The sequence below is a fragment of the Patagioenas fasciata genome, chromosome 14 (genome assembly GCF_037038585.1).
Source record: "Patagioenas fasciata isolate bPatFas1 chromosome 14, bPatFas1.hap1, whole genome shotgun sequence".
Classification (NCBI taxonomy): domain Eukaryota; kingdom Metazoa; phylum Chordata; class Aves; order Columbiformes; family Columbidae; genus Patagioenas; species Patagioenas fasciata.
In genome coordinates this window covers 4254611-4272541 of record NC_092533.1, presented here as the reverse complement: position 1 = coordinate 4272541, position 17931 = coordinate 4254611, and the positions used below count along the sequence as shown (strand labels likewise).

General features: G+C 40.9%; 1 protein-coding gene across 3 annotated transcripts; it reads left to right on the top strand.

The window, feature by feature from the left end:
• The first annotated feature begins 4031 nt into the window (after positions 1-4031).
• On the top strand, positions 4032-16760 carry UBLCP1 (ubiquitin like domain containing CTD phosphatase 1). Of its 3 annotated transcripts, none has more exons than XM_065849291.2 (11): positions 4032-4137; positions 6670-6863; positions 7276-7367; positions 7781-7866; positions 7958-8073; positions 9148-9246; positions 10193-10230; positions 12514-12612; positions 13034-13150; positions 14327-14454; positions 15735-16760. In XM_065849291.2, exons 2-11 carry the CDS (start codon positions 6710-6712, stop codon positions 15760-15762), a joined length of 957 nt encoding a protein of 318 aa, XP_065705363.1. In that variant the 5' UTR covers positions 4032-4137; positions 6670-6709; the 3' UTR covers positions 15763-16760. The 3 variants fall into 3 exon arrangements, with proteins under 3 accessions (XP_065705363.1, XP_065705364.1, XP_071670782.1); XM_065849292.2 differs by having other exon boundaries at positions 4043-4137; positions 6673-6863; XM_071814681.1 differs by lacking the exon at positions 4032-4137 and adding an exon at positions 5559-5578.
• The last annotated feature ends 1171 nt before the right edge of the window (positions 16761-17931 follow it).

Here is a 17931-nt window from a genome sequence, read left to right as displayed (position 1 = left end):
CATTGTTCCAAAAAATATTCATACATACATACGTAAAAGCAAAGGAATGTCTTAACAAGTAGCTTATATTGCATAAAATCAGACAAAAGTAAAATAATGCAAAAACTAAGATTGCCTGCAAAACCCAATTTGGTGCCTCAAGCATATGCCTTGTCACGCTGATGGCAGCCAGCTCCCAAAGCCTTTGTGTTCTCTTCTTGCAATTTTATCCCATTCACTAAACAAAGGAATAAACTTCAATTCCTGCAGAAACACATCCCCAGACACAGGAACTGGGAGCATCACTGGGTCCCACAATAGCAACAGAGCCAGTGCATCCCTTTCTCTGATTTACCCACTCTCACTCCGTAGCCCCATCTCAGAAATACCCGTTTTTCCCTCTCTGTGACCTGATTTCCCAAATTTCCTCCCCATCACTTGGTTTCTCATAACCCTTATTTTTCTTCTTATTCTCACTGCTTTCCACAGTTCTTTCTAGCAATTCAGCTAGTTGCAGTTTCTCAATTTCATATTTATTTTGACTCTCTTCAGGAAACCTCTTCAGCAGTATCTCTGATAATTGGTATCTCATATGATTACATATATTCTTATCGCTTCCGGAACACTGGAGAGCGTTGACTCCAAACAAATAAACAGCTGCTGTGATTTACAACTTACCTAAAGGAAAGAAATACCAGTCTCTGGGTTGAGAAGCTGGAGAGCTGGGTGGTGATGTAAGGAAAGTGATGAATCAGGGTTTGTTCAGTGAACAAAAGTATCACAGTTCTCTCCCAAGATCTCTTGCCAGTGGGGCATAATCTAGAATACAAAGAATCGAAGTAAATAAAATAAAAATAATTGGGCTGAATAGTGGCAGAAGAATAACAGTTGCATTCAGAAACTGGAGAATCATATGGTCTACTGGTACAAGCCTCTAGTACTCACAGCATCCACAGTGCCAACATTAATTAAATAATCCTGACAAAACTCCAGTAAGGAAATGATATAAATATTATTCTAACCACCACGTTGCTGATAAGGAAGCTGAGACAGAGGCTTACTGTATTAGTGATAACTCAAAAATGTGTTTCGTTTCAAACTTGAGACACTTCCATGTCTCCAGCTGAGCTGCCAGCGACTAACGCACGTCCCATTATTGAACGCTGGAAATTCAGCTCTCAGTTGTTTGCTCAGAATCACACAGTGACTCAGATCATCAGAGCCCACAGTCAAACGCTGCATTTCCAGGGCACAGTGATGGCAGCATCCAGTGAATCACGATGTCTGCTGTATTCCGTTGAAGTGCTCAAGAACAGTACAGGCAGCTCACACACACGTCTCCGTAGCGCTGGAACCACTTGAATGGTATAAACTTGAAGCGTTTCACATTCTCAGACATTGCTTTTACCACTCACTTAGAACAAATTATAAAACAAAGGGACTGGGAAAAGTAATAAATGAGAAGGTATTGTAGGAAATAGCAAAAAGAGTGAGAGGGAAAACCAAAAAGCATTAAAAGCATACAAAGCTGTATTTTAAGCATTCTTCTATTCCCAGTAGAGAATATGGGCTCTGTTCTAGGCTTTTTCCTAACGTGGGTTCAATTCACAAGTGGGGTAGATACAGGCACATATTCAAATGAGGTTTTGGAACCAAACAGCAATTTGAAAATAAAAAGTTGCGAAACTTTGAAATCGGGATGTTGGCCCATTCATAGTCTGCATCACATTAACATCTGCACTGACTCTTTGCCATTGAAGTCACTGAATATAACAAATATTTAGCATCTCTCAGCCCTGCAGTATCATCACCTTTGCTTTCTAACTCCTCACATGTGATTTAAACTTTCTCTTAATTCTCAAAGCAACCTTTTGAGCTTTCCACACGTTTTTCAGCTTTAGATGGTGATTTTAAAGGATTCTTATCCAGCATTCCCCAGAGTTGCTACTGGGAATTTTGCTCTCTCACTTGCAGCAAGAGCAACAATTTAGGAGATGAGCTCCCAGGCTTCAGTAGTTGTGCACAGGAGTGTATTCCTCAAAACGCGCAGCAATGCTTGCTGTGAACATGAGGTACTGGAACAGAGCCAGAGGCATCAATCTGACATGCAGTCACTGTTTTTATTTCACCCTGGAGCATCCCAGGACATAGAGCACATCAACGTGAAAGGGAATGTGCATTTGCTTTAAAATTTCCCCGCTGCTTTTCCTTCCTCCGTGGTCTACTATAGTTTACCACACTGTAAACCCAGAGGATACCACCACAAACCAAACTCCTCAGTACAAAGAGAAGAGTATGCTGTTTGGGCTCGAATTCTACGGTCTTAAATTACTTTACCACTTAGCACTTTTTAATGTTAGGATTGAGCACCACCATGTGTTTTAACAGCTAAGCAAAAGGACATATTTATCTGTGCTACATAAATATTGTCAGGATTGGAGCATTTTTCAACAGCACCTAACGTGAGGATGTCCAAGTCATAGCTCAGGATACTAGACCAGTATCATACCAGAAATGAAATATGCATAAGTACGTATTTTTTTTCATATTCCTCCTCAAACAGGGAAAAAACAAACAACCAACCACCACCAAACAAAAATGCTACTGCCTTCTCTTCAAGAGAGCTTCTTAAAAGCCAACCAAAAATAATTGGAAAATATATTTTAAAATATTACAAATAGAGAGGCGGTCAGACTATCATTTTCGTATTCTGAATTTTTAAATAGGTCTGGAGGGTGCAGTTTTATGACAGGGTGTGACTTTAGTTACTAGTTGCAGCTTTGGAAGCTTTTCAGCACTGCTGTGAAGTGCTGCCTCTGCATGGAGGACAACTGTATGTCATTAAAGGAAAGAGCAAACCCTTCGTGACTGCAATACATATATAATGACTGGGTTTACGTGGATTTATGTGCAGTCAGAAGCTAAACGAAGCATGTATTCGCTACAGTACTCTCCCATTTGTACGACTCTTCTGAAACCCAGACTGCTTTTATGCCAAAACCTGAATATAGAACAGAACTCAAACTACATATCCAGGCAGGAAATACATTAAATTCATATCCACTCAGCAAAGAAATTTGGCTTCTACGCAGTTTTTGTTCATACTGCGCTTCTTCACTGTGATTTACTTACAGCAGCCATTCTGAAGAAACTTGGTGCACAGCTGCTCACCTCTGCTCTTTTATTCCCTTCCCTATTTGTAACTACACGAAAAAGACAAGAGAAAAACTATCTAACCTCTCAAGAGCAAGACCGAGGATGAGGGAGGACTGAAACTTTCACTTCTTTCAATTTAACAGCGTCTCTGCTGATGCCGAGAGGAACTGCAGTCTATATCATCTCCATTTCACATATGTAAGAAACCGGACTGTGCCTTTCCTTTCATGTATTTCTGCAAAGGAGAATACTCAGTGCAAAAGGCCATCTTTGTGCGAAATACATTTTTTTCTTCTACATTTGTGGTCCACGCACAAAAGCACCGCAGCTGCAGCCAGTTCCCAGCAGCTGCTGCGAAGTGCCCATTGAATCAACAAACACTAAAAGATAATACGCCTGTAAAGAGTCATCTTCGAAGCTAAGAAAATTTGGAGTCAGGATCCCTGGGTACAAAGCAATCCCCTTTCAGAGTTAATAATGAAGAGCCGCCGGTGGCAATAGCTGCACACGGCAGTTCCCTCTGCCGGTGATGGGGAGGCGCCCTGGGGCTGCCGTGGGTTTTACCTCACAAACCCGCCACTTCCCGCGTGACCCGACAGGAGCAGCCCTGAGGAACCCTCCTCGGGCGGGCCTAAGCTGTTATTCTCGTTAAAGGTGGTTAAAACTCTCCCTCGCCTCACAGTCTGACCAGTACAACAACAGGCAGGACCGCCCCGACCTCCCCACCACCGCTCGGGCACGGGCGACCGGGGCCGCCAGCGCCTGGCTCGGGGTTGACGGCTCCAGCAGGGACCCAGGGCCCTGCCAGGAGCCCGGAGCGAACCCCCGGCCGGCCTGCGCTGCCTAACGGCGTTGCCGCCGCCGAGCGGCAAACCCTCGCCCATCCGGGCGGCTGCGAGCGCCCCGCACTGCCTCTTCCCCCCCTCCCCTCCCGCTTCCGGCGGGCGCCAGTTCCGCTTCCGGTGCGGCGGAACCCGGGACGGTGCCGGTTCCGTTACCACGGTGAGGGGCCGCATCGCGCTGCCGGGGGTGGGGGGCGGGTCGGCGGCGGCGCTGTCACCTGGTGGGCTGCGGGGAGCGCTGCCGTGCCCTCTAGCACCGGGGCAGCCTGGTGGGTCTGGGCACGGGCCTGAGCCCGTCTGTGTGCGGCGGGGGCCGGGGTGAGGCAGGGCCGATGGCGGCGGGGGGACGAGGGTGGGCGGTTGTCTCGGCTGGGTCGGTGCCTCCGTAACGTCTGCGGGGCGGGAGCCGCTCCCCGGGACCGGGAGCAGCGTGTGGGCTCCCCGGGCCGGTCCCGCCGCTGGGGCAGCCCCGCCGGGGGCCGAGGGGAGCGAACCCCGGGCCGGTCCCGCCGCCGCCGGCCGGGGACGCGATCGCGGGGGTGGGTGACACGGAGCAGCTGTGGTTCAAACCCCCTGCCTCCACCTGTTGCGATGTAGGAGAAAGTGCTGCGGTCCCGACCGCACTGCCCTGCAGTTTTGGGGTTTGTATGGTTTATGTCACGTAGTGAAACTTGAAGGTGTGGATGTCTCTTCCAAATTTTCCAAGAAGAATGGTGTGATGTGACAGCCTTACTACAACGGCACAACTTTAACACTTTCTCTGCCCCAGGGACCTTCCAACCCATAGGCTCTTGGTGGCCCAAGGGGCTTGTTAAAGCTCTGAAAATGCAATTTCACCAAAGCAGGATCAATTTCAGTAGGCTTCAGTTTCACTTGGTGTCCAACCCTGATGGTAGAAGCTTCAAAAAATCTCTGCTCCGAATCTGTTTTCCTTTAATTGTTGATTCTGGTGTCCACACTCAGTCGCCTTAGTGTTTTGGCATTGAATAAAGGTGTTTCTTGTTGTTTCTGATAATACTCAACAGGACTGTAACTCAGTAAAGGTTGGTAAAGTGCTTGACTTTAGACAGATGATCTTTTCAATTTAGAGCTGGACAGAGATCTGGGCAGTTTTCACACAGTTCTTGCCCGAGGCATTTTCTTGCAGAGTGTTTTGAGGTGTATGGTACGGGTGAGAAAACAAACTCTTCTTTTTATAAACTTAGTCTGAGGATTATGGACAGGGATACTTTATGGTAGTGACCCCATGTATCAACATTGCTTGATGCTATGCAGCCATAACCTCTGTTGAATTTTTTAGTGTTTCCAGGATGCCTTTTTCATGAGTCTTTTTCACAGGATAACACCAGGTCCCTGTCTGATTTGTGGATATTTGAAAGCAAAAAAATAATTCTGTGAGACCAGTTTTCCTCTCCAATTTGCTTTCAGGGCTCTTGGAGGGAATAGTGTGGAGATGTGGCTTGTAGTGTCCTCAGCAAGCAGGTTGGGTCTAGCCCTCTGTTTCTCATCTGGTCTGAGCTTAATGCGTCCACCTGAGTAATTACTTGTTCCTTTCTAATAGGCGAAACTGTATGAAAGAGAAGTATCTTGTCTGAGAGCAGGTAGGTAACCTGTGAGAATCCGATGCTAGAGAGGAAGAGGAATCAGATTTTTGGATTCTGAGAGTTTCAGAACTGCCAGACCTGTATTTCTTAGTGTAAGGCATTTCCTGAAGGTAGATCGCCTCAGGTTTTTTCATAGGTCTGTCTCTTTAGAAATATCAGTCTTTCGAGGACAGTCTCACCATTGGTGGTGCAGAGACCTCTGCATCTCCTGACAGTCTATAACAGCCTCTTCATACCTTTCTATCTACTTGATTCTCTGTTTCCAAGCTTTAACAGAAAAAACATGTTCTTCCTCTGCACAAAGCTAAAAGTCTTGTTCTTCTACTGTGTTTAATGTGGGACTAAACTGTCAAGTACAATTTGTATAAGTGATGCTGTGTAAATTAAAGATGGTATAATTATGGTTGTTTTGTTAGCACTGCAATGAAAGTGCAGTTCTTACAGTGTAATTGCACGGCGTGGGTGTGTATTTTGGCTTTGTTTTCAAACTCCTACTTTGATATTGCTACAGCGAGACGTGACCTGGGGTGTGTATTACTGCAGGTATTTCACAGATCTTAGTGAAAGTGATTAGAGAAATCCAACGCTAAAAGTGGGCTGGTGGGTTCAGAACTATTCTTATGGTTTTATATATTTTAAGTGTTTCATATTTGCTGTTTTGTTGTTACATATGTAAAGATATCGGTGGCTGATTTGGCTGCATAATTATTGCAGAGGACATTTCAGAGATTTGAAATGACTTTTATGATACTGCAGCACTGAGCCTGGGTGCTGGTTGTGCAGGGAACAGGCTGTACCTGCACAGAACACACAGCGAACGAGCATGTACTGGAGCAAGCGGGGAACATGACATTGCTAAACACATTGAAGTGGAATTCAGAGCCCCAGTTTTAGGTCTGGTTCTTTCTCCCTCAGTTTCAACATTTTATCAACACGCTTATCACCTGCTCACACAAAACAAACCACTCTGATGTACAATATAACAAAAATCCCACAAAAATTCTTTAAGCAGACTGTATGGTTTGTTTTCTGAAAAGAGCAGTTCTCCTACTTCTTCCTTACATAATCATTTTATTTTCCTCCTGCAGCAGATTTTTCAGAAAATAATACTGAACATATGCTTCAAGGATGTCTCTCTCTCTCATAATAAAATGGGGTGGACAGGAGTATACGATAACCTCGCTGTCAGAAGAAGACACAGTGTTGGATCTGAAACAGTCCCTTAAAGGCCTTACTGGAGTGTTACCAGAGCGTCAAAAACTACTTGGACTTAAAATGAAGGGTAATTATTTATATTAGCTGTTTGTGGTGAATGTGCCTGTAGATGTTTAAGGCTGACCATTCTCTAAACCCACCCAGGATCTGAATAGTAACAGGGCATCTACCTCCCAGATCCAGCTTTTGAGTGAACACAAGCATAGAAATTTTATACATCACTGGATATTGTTTATTATTGATACATCTACCGGGTCATTTTTTAATGGCTGACATGAAAGTGCAGCAAATGTATGTTAGAAAATGCTGGATTACTGCCAGCCAGACAAGCAATTTATCTGCGTGTGGAGGAACAGAATCATGCAGCTCGGGCTCTTCTGGTGCTTGATGGGTGGTTTATTTCAATTAAGCTTAAAATGCCTTAACGTTTTTCTAAAATCTATCTACCCAATTAAAAAATATATGTGCTTGCATTATAGGCAAACCTGCGGATGACGACGTTAAGCTTGGAGCTCTGAAGTTGAAACCAAACACTAAAATAATGATGATGGGCACTCGTGAAGAGAGTTTGGTAAGTATTTTACTCCTTAGCTTAAATAGGAAAAAATGCTTATATGTCTCCTAATTGTGATTTTAAATTTTGAATATTCCAGTAATCATTTGGAAGGTGGTGGTACAGTAGATTTCTGTTGGTGTTTATTTTGATATGTGATCTAAGCTTTTCTGCAGCACTCTGAGAGCAGTGTGTTCGTTAAGTTCTTGTAACATTCTAGACATGAACTACTAACTTCTTATTGTCATATTCACCGACTTCTCAAATGTGAACCTTCATCAGCATGCTTCAGTAATTATTCCCACTAGTAAAGTGAAATAATTTTGGTTAAATAGTATTTTTTCCTGTAATGTGCAGGAACAGAAACTTACTATCCATTGTTATTTTCTCTCAGTGATCCTAGTTATCTTTTATTATTATTATTCCTCTAGGAAGATGTCCTTGGGCCGCCTCCTGATAATGACGATGTTGTCAATGACTTTGATATTGAAGAGGAAGTTGTGGAAGTTGAAAATAGGTTGGGAGTTTTAGCTATTAAAAATCAGTCCTGTTATTGAATGTACAGTATGCATTTTAATTAACTGTGACTCTTTGCACTCTTACATTAGGGAAGAAAACCTACTAAAAATTTCCCGCAGAGTTAAAGAGTACAAAGTGGAAATTCTGAATCCTCCTAGAGAAGGCAAAAAGCTCCTGGTGCTGGATGTTGATTATACACTATTTGGTGAGATTTTATGCAAGTCGTGGTTTTTGCTTGTTTGAGAGGTCAGTGTATTTGCCAGTTCATGTTTCTTGATTTTTGCCTCACAAATCTTCTTCAGTGGCTTTGGTATATGTTGTACTGTATAACTTCTGCTTTGTAATGTTGTGGGGTCTTCTGCTCACATTTTAAAAAACATTGGGCTCTGTAAACATTGCATATTGCTGATTTTTAGAGCAGCAACTATTTACTTTCTGCAAGATGACACAAACAAGTAGAAATTCAGTATTTTAGCCAAATATTTTTTCTCTTGACCAACTTGTATCTTGGGCATCGCGGTGGCAGGGCAAGATATTGTAAAATAGTGATCTTGGTCTGTACTTGATTGACTCCACTTTCGGGGTATGGGAGAGTAGCTTCAAATTTGATTTCTAGATTATCACTAAACATGCACAAAACCACATTTTACTTGGAAATTCTGTCAGACTGGTTTTTTTGGAAGCCAGAATTTTTCTTCTGACTTAATTTTCTGGCACCTAGATGTGTCGTGGCAGCTCAGCTATAAGCAGTAAATAATAGCTTGCTTTATGCTTTTTCCTTAGCTTTCCTTTTTGATGAGATTTGTTTACATCTGAGATCAAAATTCAACCTATTCCTGAGTCTAAAATGTTTATTTAGGTCTTGCGCTAGGACAATTTGAGGCAGCGGTTCTCTAATTGGAACAGGCAGCCTGGTAAATGTTCACAAAATTAACTTGACCAGGTTTGAAGGAATCTGTTTCATATCTGGCCTGCTATAAATTTTCTAAGTTGCACAGGTGAACAATTTGGCTTGACTGTTCAAAGACATTCAGAACCACAGATCTCTGATTTAATTATTAGCTAAGCCCTCAGGTACCTGTGGGGAATATCCCCTCTGCTTCTTTTCTCCCCCATTAAAATGGGAGGGGTAGATTGCTATGAATTCATTCATGACTTTAAAATGCCCCAGTGCTTCCCTCATGAAACTCTTCAGGTCTTTGCATAGATAGGGAAGTCAGACTGAACTGTAGTAACTGAAACTTTAATAATGAATTGCTTATCTCTTATATTCTTTTAGACCACAGGTCATGTGCTGAAACTGGGGTAGAGCTGATGAGGCCATACCTGCATGAATTCCTGACATCTGCATATGAGGATTACGATATTGTAATTTGGTGTAAGTTTAATGCTCAATACCTAAGACTTTATTGTAAATTGTCATTCAGAGCAAATATTCCAGGTGGGAGGTTTTTATATTGCTTTTTAGTGGGAATCACAAGATCTAAACCAATACATGAATTAATACATGCTGTATTACATTCAGCAGGAATGTTCACACAGCTGTTAGTGCTATTTTTAGAAAAGTAGTAATTCTTATGTGAAAATTTTGCTCACATGAATGGATCTAATCACAGGATAAAGCTCAACATCACTTAACCGAGCGTTACTTTGTACAAACAAACAAGTGCTTGAAGTAACAGAATTGTATAATCAGTATTCAACCACTGTTTGATCTCAATCCAGACAATAAGAAGCGCCGAATGAAGCAAACTCTTCTGGTACAGGCATGGTTGATCCTTTGCCTGCTATTTCACTTCCTTTCCAACAGCTGGAGAACAGACTTTAGCCAGTGCAGAGTTTAAACCATATTAAAACTGTATTACAAGTTTAGTTTTCATAGTGTGGAACAATGTTTCCACATCTCTTAGATCAAGGGGCAGTGTTGAGATGTTGCCCTTTCCAGGCCTTATGTGTTCTCTTACTGTTGCTTCAGGAGAAAATCCTGCGCAGGCACTGTGGGTCAGACCAGGTGTAGCCCACTTCTTATGGTCCTGCAGACTGTAGCTCAGTAACAGCTGATCTAGAAAATGGTTTAAACACATGCAGTGCTTCTTCTAGTTGTTCATTCGAAAAGTAAGCTTTTCCAAGTAAAAATAAACTTCATGAAGGAAGACTGTCTTCAAGGCAGTGAACCCTAGAAGCTGTAACAAGGATGGATTTTTCTGAAATTTATCTTTTTGTAAAAGCTTGATATATTAAGTGAACAATTGACTTGTTACTGTTTTGCCTGTCAATGACTTATTTTGGTAAAGCTTTCCCTCTTTTTCTCCCTTTTATTGCAGCTGCTACTAATATGAAGTGGATTGAAGCTAAAATGAAAGTAAGTTGTCCTGAAAATGTGATTTGTTTCTAGTCTCACTAGCTGTTCATGTAGTTGGACTCATGCTCAGTGTTATAAAGGAGATTAGCAGCTGGGGGGGTCCTACAAAGCTTTTTGAATCTTCATCGTCACTTTATCTTTGTAACAAAACTAGATTAAATCTAATTTTAGAATTCCACACAAACTATCAGAAGTAGGTGCTAAATTTAGCAGAACTAAACACAAATCAGTACCTGCTGAAACTTGGATCAGTCACACAGCCTTCACAGTTGCTTTCATCTTACTTCTAATTATAGAGTTCTAGTCTGTAATATCATTTTTTTGAAGGAGCAGACAGATGTGAGATGCTGGCGTACGTTATCAAGAGGAAACTCTTTTCATATTTATGTTGTAGCTCTTGCAGCTGTGTGGTTCTTTTGCTTCCTCTGCCTCACTAAACATCCGTCAGAGCTCTTCTTTCAATCCTGGTTTCTTCTGTACCTAAATCGGGCAACTAGCCAGTTTTGCACAGCTGACCTAGTGGTAAACATATTTATAGACAGGCTTAGCTGTAGATCTGATCAGCTTACTAAGAATTGCTGTATGTTTGGTTGGTGGCTTGGGGTTTTTTAGGCTTAAATCAAAGCTTGTTTCCATTTCAGGCAAAACTTTTCTAAATTTAAGCTTTTGTATCTCCACTCTTTGTTATAGACTAACCTTTTTTTTCAGGCCTTAACAGAGCAAAGCACATTTTCCGGGGTTCTCTATCTCAAAGTAATAAATTGATACAATTTTTCTAAGCAAACAAAAAGCCTCAGAGTGATCTCAACATGAGAACCTTAAATCAAAACTAAAAAGCAGAATTAGTGCAAGTAAAATCAATGTTGAGCCTTGCAAACATTGTGGTAGTGCTACATCTCTGTGTTGTGTTTGTCAGTGTAGTGGAAAACCATTGTTCAAAACTGGGCTGTTTCCCCTGCACTGGTCACCTTTCTGCATTTCTGCACCACCTTTCCAGCCCTTTCATATGTTACTGAATCACAACCTTTCTGTGCCTACTCCTGGATTTTGATCTGCTGAGCCTCCTACCTGTAGGTGCCAACTGCTGTTTCTCATTAAACTGATAGCACCGGGGGTGCTCACCTCTAACACAGGGGTGTAACTGCTCCTACTTGTTATCCAGTCCTAAAATTACATTCAGCCCTTTGAAAGCAACCACAAGGCTGATATGGCCCCTGGTGAAAATGAGTTTGAAACCCTTGGAACAGTTTCACTTTACGTCAGGGAACAATGACCCCAGAAATAACGGCATTAAAGTTTTTGTTTTGAACTACAAAGCAGGAACAGCATTAAAAAGAAGGGAGTATCAGATAACCAAGTTTAAGCTCCCATTTACCATCTCTTTGTGCCTGGAATTCAGCAGGTCTAGAACAGCTAGTTTTTTCAGTGTAACAGGACACTGATTCAGGTAGGTTGTGCTTTTCGTTTGCAAGACTCACTTTTTGATATAAAGGTAAATCAATTCAGTGTGGGTGGATATTTGCAAGAGAGCTGCTATAGTGGATATTTTCTCCCTGATGTGTACCTTTGCACATCACTACTGTTGCACACACCAGAAATTAATTATGTTATAACATGTGAGCACATATTACTATTACTTTTCAGCTTTGTAAAGGATTTGAAGTGATGCTCTCTCATCTAGTCAAAATTGGTTGTGTTTTTGTTGTTTTGTTTTTTTCTAAAAAGCATAAGTTTTCCTTAGAGTTACCAAATCTTCACAGTGCAAACTGGCAGATTGCTGACTAGCATTGACTATCTTGGACATGCGTAGGAGGAAAGGGTAACAATGAACTGTTACTGTACATTTCATCTTGGATTGGGCTGTGATTGTTGCTACTTACTAAAGGGAAGAAATAGACAGTACACAGTTGCTGTCCTTGCTATAGATAAAGCTGAAGCACGTGGATCTTCTGAGGTTATGCACAAAGGTGTGGGTGAGACCTCCTGTATTTTGCCTTTCCTGCAAAGTTGCTCTGATTTTCTGCTGACATCAGTTATTAAGTTTCTGATAGTAAACACTGCAAAAATAAATCCTGTTGTTTTTTTCTCTTGGTAGAATGGTGTAAATTTTATGGTCCTCCTTGGATAGAAGAATTTAACCCCCCTCAGACATCTATTTTTAGGGTATCTCTGGTAATCCTCAGCTCACCCTTTGACAGACAATGTGCTATAATGATGGTTCCAGCTGTACAACAGTAAGACTGTCGTAATTAGAACCTTTAGTAATCAATCTTTGTGCTGCAGGAGCTGGGCGTGAGTACCAATGCAAACTACAAGATAACTTTCATGTTGGACAGTGCTGCCATGATAACAGTGCACACTCCTAGGAGAGGGCTAATAGATGTAAGTGGCTATATTTTCCTGACCTTTTTCTACATTCAACTGACATGTATTGTTACCCCTTTGAAATATTCAACAATAAAGTTGTACTAGAGTTTTCATGCAAAAAAACTTTAAGAATCTTGGAAGCATAGATGATTTTTTTCCTACCGAAATTCTCTATTAACGTTTCATTTGGAGTAGTATGTTTGGATGAGACTGCTTTCAAATCAAATAATAGATAACAGAAAGCTTTTCTTTTGTGTGTGGGATATTTAGTATATTATACTATTTCACATCCCCTCCCTTATTAAAACCCAACTGCCTGCGGATTTTTCAGCAGAAGTACAAGTGTCCATTTGAGTTCGGACTCAAGTTCCCGTGTTTTCATCTCCTGCCTGTGATCTGGTTTACCTCAGGTACCTTGTATGTGATATTTTTGCAGGTGAAGCCTCTTGGCGTTATCTGGGGAAAATTTTCAGAATATTACAGCAAAAAAAATACTATAATGTTTGATGATATCGGCCGAAACTTCCTAATGAATCCACAGAACGGACTCAAGGTAATTTTAACAGGAAGTTTTGTTTATTACTACTTTTTGTTATACTTCAAGCAGTACTTTGTCTTACTTCTTTGCTGGATCATAAAGAAAGACAATTCTTAATTGGCAAAGATGCATATTTTATTGTTGGGGGGGTTTTTTTGCTTTTGTTTTATTTAGAATGCAGTTTTTCTGGACTAACATTTCCCTAATAGTAGTATTTAATAAGCTTGGCTTCACTATTAACTGAGCTTTTAGGAGACGACCAAAATGGACAAAATTATTATTTCTGCTTAAATTATACCTGCAAACCATAATGAAGCTGGGCATTGCTGACAGGCACCATTGAAATATGTGACGTTCATTCTCAAGAGCGATTATATTCAGAAAATAAATCAAATAACAAGCGGCTCTACTCCATGGTAGTATGCCAATATAATAGCAAGCATTCTATTCTGGGAAATAATACCTCAAGCCATTGTGACTGCAGAACAGCAAATATTTAATGTTATCAAATTGTCAGCCAGTTTGCGCTCCATTATCAGTGCTGCTTCTGGATAAGAAGAATGCAACTTAAATTTCTGCTTCTATATGATGGTACAGCAGTGTGGTGCTAAAAGAACCTTCATGAATTTCTTTTAAAAAAAAATAAAACCTGTTTTCAGCTGCAGAAATCCAAGATGATGTTTCTTCGAAAGTATCCATGATGTGAAGAGGATAGTAATTGCCGAGATGTAGCAAGATGATGTTCATTGGAACTATACAGTGTTAGGAGAATGAGGAAGAGCAAAGATCTTGCTGGGAGATGGTTATCCCAAGAGCTCCCTCTAGCTCAGATTTGAAAGATGTTTGTCAAAATGTTGTTAACGGAGCTGCAGACAAGAATGTTGAATCACTGAAACAAGGCACACGTGTAATGTAGTCCAAGCTTAAAGCAGTTGTCAGATAAGCTTTATTTCTGACATCTGTCTTCACAGAAGCTATGATTGTAGTCAAAAGCTTTTTGTTGGGTTCCAGTGATGCCACACAACCCTTAAAGCAGAGATGAGAAAGGTTTTTCTTCCTCTTACCCAAGAAAAATCATAACTTGGCATAATACTGAAAATATAGTTTAATTAGGTGGTAAATGATAGAGAATCGGAAGTATTTTTCTTTCTTTGAGCAAATGGTTATACCCAGTTTGTTTCTTCTGTATAGATAAGGCCTTTTATGAAAGCACATTTAAATCGCGATAAAGACAAGGAACTTCTAAAGCTCACTCAATACCTCAAAGAAATAGCAAAATTAGATGACTTTTTGGAGCTGAATCACAAACACTGGGAAAGGTAAGAACAAAGTCAAAATTCTTCTTCCATCCCTGACCCCACTGTGTTTTGCTTGAGGTTGTCATAGAAAGACCAGAAACAACTGAGCTGATGAACTTTGACATCACTTACAGTTACAAAGGTCCTTTAGTTTGAGTAGAAGTTTAACAAGGCTGTAGTGTTTGGGCTGATTTCCTAAAATGGTAAGATTTTGACAGAATAGACCTTTTCTTCATATTTCTCCAATATTCAGGCCCGCTGATTGTTTGCAGTGAAGCAATTACACTTTGAACCTGATCCCTGGAGATCCTCTTGTTCCACTCCTGCAAAGTTCACTTGTCAGTTCAAATCTCAGGTCCTTTGTTATGAAGCAAATTTTCTGGCAGTTAGTTCAGGGTTTGGGGTTTGCAGTGTGGTTCTCGGACGCTATCCAAGTTGTGTGGCATTATAGTATTCATTGGCAACGCTTAGGACACCAGTTAGCTTCCCAATTCTTGCTAGAGAATGATTAACTGAAGTGTTCGGACAAAATTCTTAGCAGTTTTATGCAACAGCCTGAAGTTTCAATACATATGAAGAGACGTGTGTGCAATGCGCTATGCGAAAAAACACTCATTTGGTGCTTAAAAGAGCAGCTTTGCAAACTTGATATAATTTTCTAGTTTCTGATTAGAATTGAAAGTCAAATGTTAAACTTTAAAGGCAGTGAAGTTCACTGGATGTTTCACATTGTCAGTTAAATTGATTGGACTTTTCCCCTATGTCCCCACCCGGTCAGGTTGCTCCAGCTGTAGTGCTGGGAGGACTGTGAGATCAGGAAACAAGCGTTTTGGAGTAACTCAGATTCTCTAAAGCAGTGAGCGGAGAGCTGCTCTTTTCAGATTATGCTGGATTATGTTCAATTAAAGTCCTGACTTTATCTGAAGAAGCACCACATCTTACGGGCCTTTTTATCTTCAAGGATATAATAGCTACTTTTCCAATTGATGTCATTTTCAACCTCTTACAATAAAACATGTTTCCATTTCCTTCCTACCTTTTGTTTAAAAACCCTAATAGAGTAGCTGAAAACATGACTTTGAATTACTGTAAGATAACCTATAATGGAATTGAAAGAATACTGAAAGCAAATAAAATTGGAAGTAGTATTGGTCACATTTCTAACTTTTGGTTATCGATAGGAGGATTTCTAGTGAGAAAAGGAAGCAGATTCAGACTTCAGGTGTATAAAAGGTACCAGATATATTTGCACCTACCTCTGATTTTGTGGAAAAAAAAGAATGTACTTTTGTTTCTTTCAGGTATCTTTCAAAGAAGCAAGGACAATAACACCAATAAAATCGTGTGGCACTGAACCGAAGGGAACATACCTAAGATCATTGGACTTTTCCTTGCTTTTACGCTAGAGTATAATAGTGCTGGCCACTGGATCCAATGCCAGAATGACTGCTATACTTGGTCTTCCAGGTGGTTGGTTGTGGGTTTTTTTAAAAGATCACAGCAATAAGCTCAAAGTGGGAGAAGGAAGTCAGTTACTTTTTCTTGCGTTCTGTTCTGGTGTTATTACTTAAAATACTTTCCTCTCCTTTGCTGCCGAAGTACAACCATAACCATTAAAGACCAAAACCATTCTGAAACTAGGAAAAAAAAGCATTTAGACCAAAAAAGTTGAGTAAAGAGCCAATCTTGGCAGTGTATGAATTGTATAAGCCCTCTATTCCCTCCATCTTTAGGAACAGTCTCCCTCTCCCATTCCGCTATTTAAGTCTATAAATTACAAGTTGTCTAAGTTTGGTATGTATTAGTATGTCAGTGTTTCTCTGTGCAAGACAGTAAGATGGGAAAATACCACCTCTGTGGCCAATTTACCCCAGTGTGTGAACTTGTACTACAAAACAGTGTTTACTGGAAAACAAAAGATTGAAGTTCGAGGGAGAGCAACCCACTCTTATTCAGTAAGTGAAAAGCAGTCTGCCTGACAAATCCTCACATGTCAGTTGAAGGGTTTAAACCTCAGATGGGAAAGTCACATTCCTAACAAAGCATGAACAAAACCCTTGTTCTCTTCTAGCTAAATCTTGTTAAAGTGCAAACACTGTGTTTAAATACAATATTCAGCCATACTGTTCTTGAAATATCATTTACTTGCGCTGCTTATGCCTGCACTATAGAAGTGTGATGTGACTGCTGTTCGGCATTACCAACACTTGTGCATTATGCAGTTCATGTATTTGAAAGAAGACTGACCCTTTCAAATAAAAATGGTAAATATATTGTTCTTAAGGAACTATAGCAGTTGTGTAAATAATAAATTCCTTTTTTCATAATCTGTGTCCTGTGCTTAGTATCTAGTTTGCATAATAGAGAAGCCATTGATAATCTTCATTTTGGTTTTTGGAGGTGTTTCTCCGTATTACAGAGATAGCGATTTTGCACCAGTAGTCAGGTAAGAGACTGGTACGTGCCGCTGCAGATTAGGGCGCTGGTGTTGAACAGCGACGTGCGCAGCAGCCTGGGAAAGGAACCGTGACAGCAAATGCCAGAATGTCAGGACAGCAGACACAAATGAGCTGTTAAGATGAGCGCATTAGGCTCCGGCTCAGTGGCCTGTCAGAAAATATACAGTTTCTTATCCGCCGCTCTTTGTGGTTTAGTGCCAACCCAAGCTGTGTTTTAAACTGGCAAACCAGAAACCTGATGCATAAAAATCTTTGGTTTAGGTAAGTACGGAGGGTGAATTTCTGCAGTTTTGTCTCCTGTAGCTGATTCTTGAACTAGAAGGCTGACTCACTCACATACAATGCAGATACAGTCCCTGAGGTTGGAACAGCGATCCTTTGCCTAGAGAGCCTGCAGCAGCGTAGATATTGGAATCCAAGACTGGTATAGGGGTACTAGAACACCTTCCAATTTAAAGCACTGAAAGAAGTCAATGCATTGCAGCTGATTGACCTGTGGAGTGTGACATGCTAGTCAGGCAGAAAACAGAACCAAGAGACCTTATTTAAACACGTGCCTGTATCTGCTGCTCGAAGTTGGCATAGAAACAGAAGCTTTGTAGTGTGTGAGCGAGACTCCTTTCTGCTTTATACAAGGAACGTTTAAAAAAATATTAATGTTGTGGTGGTTTGTTGGTGTGTGTTTGGTTTTTTTTTTTCATCCTAGAATTTCAAGGTATTTGCTGATCAGGAGTAAATGTGCACTCTCCTTTCAAATATTTTGTAAGCCGAGCTGGAATATGCAAGAGTGTGATCTCAATGTGATAGTAACACATTGCTGTTGCTGATAAGCCATTGTGTCTTTTATGACTAATGTTTCCCTTATATTTGAGGACTAGCCTTACAATTTGATTTTTCCTCCCCCTCTCAAGCCTGTGTATTTTACTGCCTACCTTCTAAAAGTGCTGAGTGATTTTCTGGGCTGAGACACAACTGAGATTTATACAGTCCTGAAGCTGTGGATAAGGCAAGTACAAAACTGGTGTTCACCAAATCCCAC